The sequence below is a fragment of the Mobula birostris genome, chromosome 2, assembly GCF_030028105.1.
Source record: "Mobula birostris isolate sMobBir1 chromosome 2, sMobBir1.hap1, whole genome shotgun sequence".
NCBI lineage: Eukaryota > Metazoa > Chordata > Chondrichthyes > Myliobatiformes > Myliobatidae > Mobula > Mobula birostris.
The window spans coordinates 42,146,671-42,161,625 of NC_092371.1; the positions used below are offsets into that span (position 1 = coordinate 42,146,671).

Sequence of the window (14,955 nt, forward strand, 5' to 3'; positions counted from 1 at the left end):
CCTCTCTTCTCCTTGACCTCTTCTATTCCAAAGTCCAACAGACACCCATGTAACAGCATTCAATCTTCCACTGTTCACATGACTTAGTGATGAGGTCAACAAAGGGTGACCAGTCTATTCAGAACTGGCCAGTTGCTAAGAAAAGTGATCGACCGAAACTTCAACCCTCCCAATTTCAGAAATACTGCCTGAACTGCTAAGTATTTTCAGCAATCTGCTTCCTCCCCACCCCTTCAGTATTTTGCTTCTTCAGAGCATTGCTTATGGATCCAGTACTGTTTTTATCTTTTCCATCCCTTTTCTCCATTTTTATTTGAATCTTTCTATTTAAATCTCCAATCATATCTCTAATAAACAAGCCTTCATTACCTTCTCTCAGGCCAGCACAACCACTTTATCATTGATCCTCTTGGTCTCTGAACAACTACAGGCATTCCCACCCTGTTCATCTTGTCCCTTTCTTTTGGAACTTAAAACACATTTGATTATTAGGTTTGTTCGGTCCTGATGAAAGGCCAAACACCTATCACTTTCTCAGATTGCGGGGAAGAGGAATGACTGGGCATATGGGTAGCTGGTAGGTGATAGGTGAAACCATATGGAAAGGGGCTTGGAAGGATAAACAAAAGGAAAAAAAAGATGAGCACACATGTGGGAGGAAGGAATCACACATGGGTTACTCAAAAATGGAAAAATTCTATATTTCTGTCAAGGGGTTCTAAGCTATCCCAGTGGAATATGAGATGTTGTTCAGTGTAGGTACCTAATCCATGCTTGGCTTCACCAGTGCAGAGGATGCTACAACACAAGCACTAAATGTAGCAGACCAACTTGGAAGACGAGCGAATCTCACGACTTATCTGGAAGGGCTGGGGGTGAAGTGACAGGCATTATAATGCCTTCAGGTATAGGGGAAAGTGACAGGGGTTAGGGAGGGAAGAGCAGACCAGACCAGACCAGGAGTCCCATTCAGAAAGCAGTAATGCCAGGGAAAGAAAAATGGGACTGGTTGTGTGATTTCAATTCAGCTAGTTGAAATGGCAGAGGATGCATTGGATGGCAAGGATGGAAGGGTGAATGGTGAGTACGAAGGAAAGCTGTTGGTGTTCTGCCTGGGATTCCAACTTTTGGAAATAGGACATTTCAAAAGCTCTAGAACAGGGAGCTTCAACTTGAGAAGCTGAGATGCATCACTTAGAAGCCTCTATCCCACTCTTTATGCCCTGCATCATACCAACAATCTTCCTTGTTCCCTCAGTCCTGTTGTATATTGATTTACACCTTTTGCTTCCACAGATGCTGCTTGACCCACTAAGTTCTTCCAGCATTGTTTTTTTTCTATTTTTACTCTAAATTAGTTTGTTCAAAGAATGCAAAATCTTTTCAATTAGGATACCTAGTAAATATTTTCAACAAATCTCCCAATTTAACAGCCTGCATTTTGACTGGGAGTAGATGCTTCCAAAAATATAAAATGATTTTTGTTGTTACAATTGAAATCCCTAATACAATTATTTCAAGGTGCCAGCTTGTACTTTAGAAGTCTGGAGTCAAGCAGAAAAGGTCCCCACTATTTGCATCCTGCCAGTCAATCTTTTGTCCATGTTAGTATCTTTCCTGTAAAACCATGGGCACTTATCTTGTTTAGCAACTTCAAGTGTGGCACTTGTCAAAGGCTTTCTGAAAATCTAAATAAACAACACCCACCGAGTCTCATTTGTCTATCCTGCTTGTTATTTCCTCAAATAATTCTAACAGATTTAACAGGCAAGATTTCCCCTCAAAGAAACCATGCTAACTTTGGCTTATTTTATCATGTGCCTCCAGTGGCTCGAAACTCTATTCTTAATAATAGACTCCAACATCTTAGCAGCCACTGAAGTCAGGTTAACTAGCCTATAATTTCCTATCTTTTGCTTTCCTCCCTTCTTAAAGAGTGGAGTGTCACTTGCAACTTTTCAATCCTTTTTGACTATTCCAAACTAGTGATTCTTAAAAGATCACTACTAATATCTCCAAGATCACTTAATCTGTCTTTCAGAACCCTGGGGTGCAGTCCATCCTTGTAGCCCACTTTCAGATCTTTCAGCTTCCCAAGCAACTTCTCCTTAGTAATAGCAACTACACCCTTGCTGCTGCCTTCCATAGTGAAGACCAACTCAAAATACTCATTTAGTTTGTCTGGCATTACTACATCTCAAGTGTCATTTTCTAGCAGCCTAATGTCCTCTTTCCCTTCTTTTACCTTTTATATATCTGAAAAAACTGTTCGTATCCTCTTATATTATTGGCTAGCTTTTCATCTTTTCTCTCCTTAGTGTTTTTTTTATTGTCTTCTAATGATTTATTGAAAGCTTTCCAATTCTCCAGCTGCCCACCTTATTTTTGCTATATTATGTGGTCTCTCTTTTGTTTTTATGCTTTCTCTGACTTCCCTGGTCTGCCACAGTAGTCACATCTTCCCTTTTAGAATACTACTTTGGTTTGTGTCTATCCTTTGCGTTCTGAATTGCTCCCAGAAACTCCAGCCATTGCTGTTCTGTCATCATCCCTTCTAGTGTCCCTTTCCAATCAACTCTGGCAGCTCCTCTCTCATGCCTCTGTAGTTTGCTTTATTCCACTGTAATACTGATACATCTGATTTTAGCTTCTCCCTCTCAAACTGCATGGTGAATTTTATCATATTATGATTATTGCCTCATAAGGGTTCATTTAGACAATAGACAATAGGTGCAGGAGTAGACTGTTCGGCCCTTTGAGCCAGCACCGCCATTCACTGTGATCATGGCTGATCATCCACAATCAGTATCCAGCTCCTGCCTTATCCCCATAACCTTTGATTCCACTATCTTTAAGAGCTCTATCCATCTCTTTTTTTGAAAGCATCCAGAGACTTGGCCTCCACAGCCTTCTAGGGCAGAGCATTCCATATATCCACCACTCTCTGGGTGAAAAAGTTTTTCCTCAACTCCGTTCTAAATGGCCTACCCCTAATTCTTAAACTGTGGCCTCTGGTTCTGGACTCACCCATCAGCGGGAACATGCTTCCTGCCTCCAGCGTGTCCAATCCCTTAATAATCTTATATGTTTCAATAAGATCCCCTCTCAGCCTTCTAAATTCCAGAGTATACAAGCCCAGTCGCTCCAATCTTTCGACATATGACAGTCCCGCCATCCCGGGAATTAACCTTGTGAACCCACGCTGCACTCCCTCAATAGCAAGAATGTCCTTCCTCAAATCTGGAGACCAAAACTGCACATAGTACTCCAGGTGTGGTCTCACCAGGGCCCTGTACAGCTGCAGAAGGACCCCTTTGCTCTTATACTCAATTCCCCTTGTTATGAAGGCCAGCATGCCATTAGCTTTCTTCACTGCCTGCTGTACTTGCATGCTTGCTTTCAGTGACTGATGTACAAGAACACCTAGATCTCGTTGTGCTTCCCCTTTTCCTAACTTGACTCCATTTAGATAATAATCTGCCTTCCCGTTCTTACCACCCAAATGGATAACCTCACATTAAGTTCCCTAATCAAATCCAGTTCATTACATAACACCCAACTCAGATTTTCCCTTTTCCCTAGTGGGCTCAAACACAAGATGCTGTAAAAGAAAAAAAAACAAACAAACGTCTCGTAGGCATTCTACAAATTCCTTCTCTCGGGATTCTGCATTTTGAAATCCCCCATGACTATCGTAGCACTGCCCTTTTTACATGCCTCTTCCATTTCCCAATGCAATTTATACTCCACATCCTACTTTTTGGAGGCCTATATATAACTCCCATCAGTATCCTTTCACCCTTGCAGTTCCTCAACTCTACACACAAGGATTCTGCATCTTCCTATCTTACGTAACCTCTTTCTAAGGATTTAATTTCATTTTTTTTCACCAACAGAACCACCCCATCTCCTCTGCCTATCTGACTGCCCTTTCAATTTAAGATGCATCCTTGGATATTAACAAATTTGAGTAAAATGTGAAACAGTATTTAAGAGCATGCTATCATTCCTGGAAGGGAAACTGTTAACCACTGGAACAATTTTAAACTGCTTTACAATTCAGGAGAGACAAAACATCATTACAAATACCTTTCTGCTTGCGACTTTATAAGTTGGTTTATTTTGCCATCGGGGATCTCTTCCATCTTTTGTTCACATGTTCTTTCATCTGGGACTAGAAAACATATCCTCTGATCTGGTGTTTTTCCATTGGCCGTTTCTGTTGCACGTTTTGGAGGCCTTGGAGGTGGAGGACTATGCTCTGGTGGCGCAAGGTCTTCATTGGAAAGCTCCTTCCATTGTTCCTTAAAAACAGAGGAAAGTTTTACAAGATATTTAAGTCAGCTAACTACTCAAATAATTTTCTTCCCTCTATTTTTCTCACTGTAACATTGGTGGACCATATGAATGAGATAAAGATGACAGTGATGAAAATGAAGCATCAGTTTGAACTGTGATTAGTCTTTCCTTGACAAAGTTTAACTTGTAACCCTTACAAACTCCAATTACAAATTAACTATGCTTACAAAATAAGAATTCTTATGTCAATCAATCATGCCTGAATGAGATTTAGAGTACAGCACTTAAGTGAAATCATGAAATAGCTTTGTCGTATCCAAGCAATTCAGAAAAGCAGCATGGACTTCAAAATTATTTTAAAACCACTACAACTGCATGAAAAAGGAAACATACATTCAATATTCCTTGTTAAATTTGTAATAAGTTTAACTGAAAGCCATTTGGTGAGGTTTCACTTCTACTGCACCAGAAGCTAATGCTGAGTGAAAGTAGACACTTCATTTACTCAGCTTCAGACAGTGCTTCCAGGATACTTTGTACAATCTTAAATTTATAGTCAAAAGTGCTTTTAAAATGCACTTGACAAATGGAGAGGCCCCAGCAGTTAAACAGAATACACCAATGACCCTCAAATAACCATGTAGCCAGGGACAAATAACGCACAAGTAAAAGGAAATAACGCTTTATTTAATAACATGTCGTCCAAGGGGTAGAAAGGTTCTCCATAAGATGCTTTACCTGTAAGGAAACATTTACTGTAGTGTTGCAACACCTAGCCAGTACTGACATGGATGTCAACTTGGATTATTGTGCTTAGAACTCCAAACTAAAATGTGAACTCACAAGCTTCTCACTCAGGTAAGTTAACCAAACCAAAAATTTACATGCATGTATTGCTGGAAAACATAAAACTGGTCAAAGTTCTCACCAATACTAAGAGTTTGAGTACTTTTGCAGGCTTATCAAACTACTTTTGCAATATCCACTCGAGACCCAAGCATATCTCAATGCACTGAACAGAGTGTACATTATCAAAGATGTTGACTTTCAAGTAGCTTATTAACGTAAAATTTTCATCAGTTTATTCAGCTGCAATATTCCATGGGAATATTCAAGAACAGCCAAAATTGTTGTTAGATGAATAAAAATTGTAAATTGTTTCATGTCATTTGTAGGAAATTCCTGTACATTGGCTGCGGTAATTTATGAAGTGTTATTTAAAATTGTTGAGGATCTCCAAGTTTCTAAATTAATGCAAGCTCTTTGATAACAAGTCAAGTTAATAAACAAAACTGGAGTGCTCACTTGTACAGAAGGGTCTCCCATGATGAATTTTGCCCCTTCAATAATAGCCATGTAGGAGAAACGCATTTGATCGGCTGTTTGAATAAGACCCATACGATATTTTCTCATCTCTAATAAAACTTGTTTAACATCCACAGATAAAGGTTCTTTCCGTTTATCCATCTGTCAAAAAAGAAAAATTGATATTAAAGACAAAAAAATTAGAGAATTAGAGTAATCAGTTTGTTTCTATAGCATTCAAGTTTGGTGGGAGATGGAATAGAACAGGAAAGAGAGTGTTAAGAGGAGCAGGGGATAAGAATACAAAGGAGACTGAGAATAAAATGCAAGGGATGGAGACTAAGATAACAACAGGATCAAACACCCAATAATGAACATCTGGACAATCAATAACAGCTGTATCTATCAATACCCTCATAATTACATCTGTATAATTTTCACAATCTTTAAATAAATCTTAATTTTAAAACTAGTTCTCTTTAACTATACTGAGCACACATTAAGCACTCCATGTAGTAACTGAAATCAGGAGAATAACCCAGTTTACTGGTGACTGGTCCATGCTTATGATACAAAATTTTATTAATGATGCAAGGTCCCATATACATGTCCTATGGTATTAGGAAGTTGCTCATTTGTTCAATAAGAATCATTCAAATTCCTACTGCAAGTTCATTAAAATGTTTGTAACTTTCAAGCTGTGCTTTAAAGACTTACAAAGCATTACCTAGTCACAAAATGTGACAAAATGCGAATACTCTAGAAATAGTCATTAAGCTGGAAACATCATCTTCTTTGCAGTCCTGAAATTGAGGACAATTTGCTTCACTCAACATTACAAATGCAAAGTCAAAGTGGGAACCAGATGTTCTTCCTCAGATGGATGAGCAGTGCCATAGGAAAAAAAGATGGGATTATTTGATAGTGTACTTCTGCTATTCGTGCAGATCTTCTATTCGCTCCCAATGCATGCCCTGAGGTTCAACAAATTCCAAACACTTGTCCCCTGTTCCAAGCAGTTACGGGCCAGAGATTGCCAGGAATCAGCAGGGATGTTGCATTTCGTTGAAGAAAGCACATTACTGAATCCCGTAACAGAACATGCAATAGGATTTCTATTCTGAGAATCTTCCCAACAGAATGCATTAGCATAATTAAGGTCTTGATGCTAGGGATTTGGTTCAGAAGAACACAGTTGAAGCTTTTATTATTATTCCAGTAAACTTAGAGGATTTTATGGAGACAGAATCAGTGGTAGTCTTACAGAGCCCTGGCGTACCTGCTGTTAGTCCAAACATCAGAGGTACAAGACCATAAAGCCTAGAAGCAGAATTATGCTATTCAGCACATTGACTGGGCTTCACCATTCAATCACGACTAATTTAGTTTCCCTCACAATCCCACTCTTTTGCCTTCTCCCTGTAACCTTGGAAACCATTACTAATCAAAAACTTATCAACCTCCACTTGAAATATACCTAATAACTTGGCCCCCCACATCTGTCTGTGTCAATTAATTCCATAAATTCATCATCCTCTGGCTAAAGAAATTCCTCATCTATTCTAAAGGCAGAACTCTCTGACCCGAGATGCACTCACTCCTAGAAACATCCTCTCCATGTCGACTCTATCTAGTCATCTCAATATTTGTTAGGTTTCATAATGAGATCCTCCCTCACTCCTCTAAACTGTTGCAGGTACAAGACCAGAGCCATCAACTGTTCCTCACGTTAGCCCTTTCATTTCCAGAATCATTCTTGTACAAAAGACAACCATTATCTTTTCCAGTATCAGGTTCATGAACAAATTAGATGAATTACCTTTAGTGGTAATAGATTTTCAAACAAAATAACTGCTACTGGCATTTTCCTCCTGATCCTCTTAAGGTTTAAGAGCTTTTAATGGTTGATAATATTAAATTTTTTCTGAGTTTATGCATATATAACGTACTACTGGGAAATCAGCTGGTTTTGTTCATATCAACTGTTTGGCCAGGAAGAAAAGTTTATCATTTGACTAGTACAGCGGTCCCCAACCACCGGGCCACGGACCGCTACCAGGCCGCAAAGCATGTGCTACTGGGCCGCGAGGAAATGATATGATTTGGCGATATGAGTCAGCGGCACCTTTTCTCATTCCCTGTCACGCCCACTATTGAGCTTGAACGCATGCGAGGTCATTACCCGCACGTCATCCATGTCAGCGCGGGAAGGAGATCAACTCCTCGAGCTTGCATATGACAGCAAGTTGAAAAGTATGTTTGACATAACATCTCTGCCGGCATTCTGGATCAAAGTCAAGGCTAAATATCCTGAGATAGCCACAAAAGCACTGAAAACGTTGCTTCCATTTCCAAAATATCTCTGCAATGAATGAAACGAAAACTAACTTGCAGAATAGACTGGACATAAGGAACCCCTTTCGAGTATCGTTGTCTCCCATCACCCCTCAATAGGATTGTGTTGTTGTAGAAAAACAAGCCCAAGGCTCCCACTGATTCAGCGATATTGGTCTGTTGCAATGATTTTTATGTGTTCATACGGCGAAAATATGCACTGTGTATTTAATATCCAAACTTTACTTAAAATGTTATGATGCTATTGACTTATAAGTGACTTATATAACTATATAACAATTACAGCACAGAAACAGGCCATCTCGGCCCTTCTAGTCCGAGCCGAACACTACTCTCACCTAGTCCCACCGACCTGCACTCAGCCCATAACCCTCCATTCCTTTTCTGTCCATATAGCTGTCCAGTTTAACTTTAAATGATAATATTGAACCTGTCTCTACCACTTCTACTGGAAGTTTGCTCAACACTTACTTCAAGCTCCCCTATCCTCCCCTGATAATTGACTTATCACTATATTAATGCAAGGAAAATATGCGGTGTGTTTAATATTAAATTTGTTAGATTAACCCTTTTAGAAATGAAATTGAGTGTATTAGCCACTTATCACCTATATTCCGGTTGTGATCAACACCCCTCCCCCCAGACGGAATCGCCAAAAACGATTTGTAGAAAAAAATCTGCACGTACACGCATGCGCACACAGGTGCCCGCGCGAGGCTTCATGGTCATTGTAGTCTTTCTCTGGTAAACACAAAGTATTTGACTGCTGCTCTTGTCCGTTGGCAACCCTACGCCCCCCCGCCCCCCACCCCTGGGTCGGCCGGTCCACAAGAATATTGTCAGTATTAAACCAGTCTGTGGTGCAAAATAGGTTGGGGACCCCTGGACTAGTAAACTTACTTCACCATGTGCAATAATGTACCACTGACATTCAGACAATAACAACATTGTACACACAAACTCACCTTCAACCATTTATAATATTGCTGTATTTTAAGCTCATTTTGATAAACTCTGAAAGAAAAGCAAAGTAACATTATGCATATTACATACCAGCAGAAGACATGTATCGACCAGTGAGAAAGTGCCAGATCTTCCTATCCCTGCACTGCAATGGACCACAATAGGTCCATGATCTGGATTCAGCGAGCCTGATTCCCTCACTTTGAAAAGGAAGTTAAGGAATGAAGCAGGAGATTCTGGAACTCCAAAATCAGGCCATGTGGTATAATGAAAGTGCAAAATTTCCCTGGTTTCTTTGGTCTAAATTAGAAGAGAGATAATAGAGGAATAAATATATCAATGCATAGAAATGGCTCAGAAAGAACCTTACATTAAAGTACATGCACATATCCTTACTGGTTTTAAATATGCTTTATCATGTCAAGTGAACTAACAATTATATATAATTTTGTTTACCTATCTTGTGAAAACTAATGCTCTTTAATTTTTATTAATTAATATATAATACCTAGAGAGAAAATTCAGATCCTCCTACCCCCAATTCAGGGACAGTGGTCTTGTAAGTAAAAAAAAAACCCTATGTGTACTCTATACTCCACATCTGTAGAGTAACATACCAGAGATATTCATACTGTGAATAAGTTTAAACTGTGTTTCAACTTTTAATACTGTGTGAAATTTTATTTGTATTGCACATTACACAAAACATTTCAAATACATACATTATAAAGGGGAGGGGAGGAGAAGATGGCGGTGCGACGCAGCGCGCGTGGCTGCTCCGAAATGACATCGTATTTGTTGAATAGGTACCGTGCACAATCCTGATTTGATGGAGACAGACTTGAGAAGCATGGAGGAACATCTGGAGAAACTTCTGAAATGCCTGCTTTGCTGCCGTTGCTACTGTGCGATCGAGAATCTCCGGAGGGGAAGGCCCCAAATCCTCGGCTTTGCCTACTGCCTGTTGCCAGGGCCAGGGTCGAAGCGCTCGGCAGAGATGGTGCTCGGTGTCAGAGGCTCGAAGTTTTCGGACGGACTCGAGACGGCTGCGGTCGGGTGCTTCCAGGGTGCTGCATCGGCAAGTTTGCAGCGCTGGAAGCTTATGGCAGGAAGAGAGTTTCTCTTCCTTCTACCATCTGTGTGAGATGATGGGACTTTCAAGAGACTTTGAGACTTTTTTTTTACCGTGCCCATGGTCTGTTCTTTATCAAATTATGGTATTGCTTTGCACTGTTGTAACTATGTGGTTTTGGTCAGTTTTTTTAGTCTTGGTTTGTCTTGTGTTTCTGTTACAAGATTCTGGAGGAACATTGTACCATTTCTTAATGCATGCATTACTAAATGACAATAAAAGAGGACTGTGTCTCCTCATAATCTAATCTAAATTGAGAAAGCTTCACACAACTGTGTATGCAAACCAGTAAACACCACAGGAAGATGCAAGCACCAATCTCTACACATCACACCAATTCCAGAAAGTTTTTAAACTGTAGAAAAATAGTTCAATGAATGCCAGCTTCATATACAAAGTTACAAAAATAAAACCTGCAATCAGTGATTGGGGATTGAGACTAGGGGAAGAGGAGCAAAAGGTTTCATATGACTTTTTATTAAAATAAAAATGTGACAAACATCCTTTCCTAAAAACAAGTCTTTAAAGCCAAATTAGCATTTGTTCTATTTGTTGTGCCAGTTCATATTGCTACATTAAAAGGGACAATTTTATCAAAAGCAGTAAAAACCCTTCGGCCCACAATGTTGTGCCAACCGTGTAACCTACTCTAGAAGCTGCCTAGAATTTCCCTACTGCGCAGCCCTCAATTTTTCTAAGCTCCATGTACTTATCCAAGAGTTTCTTAAAAGATTCTATTGTATTTGCCCCTACCACTGTCACTGGCAGTGCATACCACACACCCACCATTGTGTGTAAAACAGAAAAACTTATCCCTGACATCTCCGCTGTACCCACTTCCAAGCACCTTAAAACTATGCCCCCTTGTGTTAACCATTTCAGCCCTGGGGCAAAAGCCTCTGGCAATCCACACAATCATTGCCTCTCATCATATACATCTTTATCAAGTCACCTCTCATCCTCTGTCACTCAAGGGAGAAAAGGACAAGTTCATGCAACCTATTCTAAGGTATGCTCTCCAGTCTAGGCAACATTCTTGTAAATCCCCTCTGCACACTTTCTATAGTATCCATATCCTTCCTGTAGTGAGGTGACAAGAACTGAGCACAGTACTCCAAGTGGGGTCTGACCAGGGTCTTATATAATTGCAACATTACCTCACGGCTCTTGAACTCTATCCCATGGTTGATGAATGCCAGTATTGCAAAAAAACTCTGAAGTGCAGAGGGACTAAGGAGGTTTGGCTTGAAAGCTATGATATTCATACAAAATATTCTGCTTACACAGATCTGAAAAATCGGAATTAAGAACAATTCCTCTTTCAAACAACATGCAAAACAAATTCTCTTCCCACCTCTTTGTGATGGAATATTGCATAGTCAATATCAAATTTGTATGAGATGCTAAATTAAAATGGAAAGAAATTGTTCTGAGAAATGTAAAGGATAAGACTATTCAAAGAACAATCAGATTCTTTAACCAGAGGAGGTAACTTCACTTCACATAGCATGCCCCATCAATGAACGGTTCCCACAACTTACGGACTTTAAAGGACTCCATCTCATGACCTCAAATATTATTGCATGCTAATTTAATTGTTTCCATTTTTTGATTTGCAGTTTGTCTTTTGCACATTGGTTGTTTCTGTACTGTAGAATGTGGTCTTTCATTGATTCTATTGCGTTTCTTGTATTTACTATGAATCCCCGCCAAAAAATGAATTGCAGGGTTGTATATGGTGACATGTATATACTTCAATAAATTTACTTTGAAATCTGAAAAATGATAAACTTGAAGTACATTACTCTTGTGTCAGCCAAGGCCCAATTCTGTTCCTTTAAATTTATTTGTATGTTTTTGAAAATAGAATACCCATGAAAGTTTAGTCTACATCTTGCCAGCCATGATGAATTAAAAAAATAATTTAAAGAAATACTTTTTGACTTGGTTTGGTCTGAAAATCTGAAAGCAACAATTGGCTCAATGCACCAGAAACATCTGCAGATAAATTTGTTTTGCTTTAACTTTCAAGGAACAGTTAAGATACTTGGCATTGAAAACTTGTATAAAAAAAAAGTTCAAAAATTCGCCGTTACTTCAGATTCTGAATCTTCTTCCCATCTCCCTCCCACTGTATTTTGGGGAGATGAAAAATTAACAGAAATACCACACAGCTTTGTGAATACAACTACAGTTAAAATAATAAATGATTTTTAAATTAGAATGAGTATCATTTAATTGTCCTATTACAGTATAGGATAAGTTCTACAGTGAAAAGTTCTTTTTAAAGTTCACTTTTCAATTGTAATAAAGTTTTATCTACCGTTTGTAGATAAAGGTGGGCATGTTTAAACATGTGCAGAGATTCAGAACATAAAGCATAGCCAAATGTCGTGTGAGATGTTTTGTCAGCTCCTCACACATTACAGGCAAAAAGAATTGGATGGCTGATTAATATTGTAAATATTTATGAAAATCCATGCATTTAATTCCTTGGTTAAATAACTTACAAAAACATTAGACCATAAGACGTAGGAGCAGAATCAGGCCAATCAGCCTATCAAGTCTACTCCACCATTCCATCATGGTTGATCCCGGATCCCACTCAACCCCATACACTCGCCTTCCCGCCATGTCCTTTGATACCCTGACTGATCAGGAAACAATCAACTTCCGCCTCTCCACATGCACCCTATCTAGTTCTTTCAACATAGTAGGTTTCGATGAGATCCCCTCTATATTCTTCTAAATTCCAGTGAGTACAGGCCCAAGGTTGCTAAACGCTCCTCATATGTTAACCCCTTCATTCCCAGAACCATCCTTGTTAACCTCCTCTGGACTCTCTCCAATAACAACACATCCTTTCTGAGATATGGGGCCCAAAACTGTTGACAATACTCTAAGTGTGGCTGACTAGTGTCTTATAAAGGCTCAGCATTATCTCCTTGCTTTTACATTCTATTCTCCTTGAAATAAATGCCAACATTGCACTGGCCCTCTTTACTACCGACTCAACCTGTAAGTTAACCTTCTGGAAGTCTTGCACGAGGATTCCCAAGTCCCTCTGCATTCTTGATGCTTGAACCTTCTCCACATCTAGATAATAGTTTGCACTTTTACCAAAATGTATTCTCGTACATTTCCCAACACTATACCATCTGGCACTTTTTGCCCATTCCTCTAATTTGTCTAAGACCTGCTGCAATGGCATTGCTTCCTCAGCACTACCTACCCCTCCACCTACCTTCATATCATCTGCAAACTTTGCCACAAAGCCATCAATTCCATTATCTAAATCATTGACAAACAATGTGAAAAGTAGCGGTCCCAATACTGACCTCTGAGGAACACCACTAGTCACTGGCAGCCAATCAGAAAAGGCCCCTTTTATTCCCACTCGCTGCCTCCTGCTTGTCAGCCATTCCTCTATCCTTGTCAGTATCTTTCCTGTAACACCACAGGATTTTATCTTGTTAAGCAGCTTCATGTGTGGCACCTAATCAAGTGCCTTCTGAAAATCCAAGTAAATGACATCCACTGCCTCTCATTTGCCTTACTTTTCTCCTGTGCTATCTTTGAAAAATGCATTTGTATTAGTAAGCACAGAACCCCTTTAAAGCTTAGTTTTGAGTAAATTTTATTAAATGTACTTTTGGACATCTTTAAACAATACATTTATGAAGACATTACAAATGTTCAATCTTCTTCATCTTTCCCATTCATTAAAATTTTGTAGTGAAAATTCAGTTAATACTATTTACTGCAAAGAAATTCAAATGATAAAGTTATCAAAACAATGATTCAAACTTTGCAGATGCACTTACTGCAAGGTTTTCAACCTCCAACTGTCGTACTGTGTAGTATGATTTTACGTCTTCAGAAATCAACGTTAACTTGAACTGTGTGTCTGGAAATATCATGTCTGCTTCTTCCTTACTTGGCCAGTACTGTGCACATTTTACCTAGAATTAGGAGACATTTGGATAAATTATAATGACCTAGTGCTAACATTCAAACTTTCTACTCAAAAAAAAAAGTGAACCAATATAACAATATTATATTTCAACAAAGCAAAGTTGTACTGCCGACACTAGCTCTGACATTCAATATTTTTATTTCAGGCTGGAAATAAGTGCTGTGAAAAAGTATTCAGCTCCTACAACTATATTCATATTTTACTGTCTCATAGGATTTTTGAGTCAAATCAAAAGAATTCCAAGACCTGTCAACAATTTACTAAAAAGTTAAAACTAAAATTGTGAGGCTGAGAAAGTATTCACCCTCTTTGAAATTATTACACTAACTTCCCTCAGGATCAATACTGCACATTACCTTGCCAACTCCTCCAAAATTGGAGGATCACCTGAATCACCCCTCTCTGTAAGGTCAAACAGTACGGTAAATTTTCAAACAACAAAACCAAAATGAAGACAAAAAAAGCATTAAAGCTCAGTCATGGAAATAATAATAGAGAAACACAAAACTGGGGAAGCGTACAAGCCATCTCAAAGGCAGTGAGTATACACTGGAGCTCAGTGTAGTCGATCATCAACAAGTGGTAAAAATATACCACAGCCACACTGCTTAGGTCAGGCTGCCCCTCTAAACTTAGTCACCAGAGAAGAATGGCACTTTTAAGAGAGGCTACTGTGACACCAACAGTCACTGAGTGAGCTGCAGAAGTCAACGGCTGCAATTGGAGATGAAGCTCAAGGCTCCCTTGTCTCCAAGGCTTGCACAAAAAAGATATTTATAGATAAGTGATAAGGAAGAAGCCCTGGCCTTACAAAAAAGCTATACTTGCCCATAAAGACTTTACAAAGCGTCACTTAAAAATACAGTAAAGGAGTGGAAGATGATCTTGTGGTCAGATGACACTAAGGTGGAACTTTCTGGCCTAA

At 39.2% G+C, this 14,955-nt stretch overlaps 1 protein-coding gene across 1 annotated transcript in view; it reads right to left on the bottom strand.

The window, feature by feature from the left end:
* Positions 1–14,955, bottom strand: part of LOC140186124 (tyrosine-protein phosphatase non-receptor type 1-like) — a 99,921-nt gene that overhangs the window by 8,442 nt on the left and 76,524 nt on the right. The window contains exons 5-8 of the mRNA XM_072240030.1: positions 13,879–14,016; positions 9,013–9,222; positions 5,605–5,766; positions 4,090–4,304 (exon numbers count right to left, since the gene is read on the bottom strand). Coding sequence (XP_072096131.1) covers positions 4,090–4,304; positions 5,605–5,766; positions 9,013–9,222; positions 13,879–14,016 — 725 coding nt within the window. The remainder of the gene's footprint in view (positions 1–4,089; positions 4,305–5,604; positions 5,767–9,012; positions 9,223–13,878; positions 14,017–14,955) is intronic.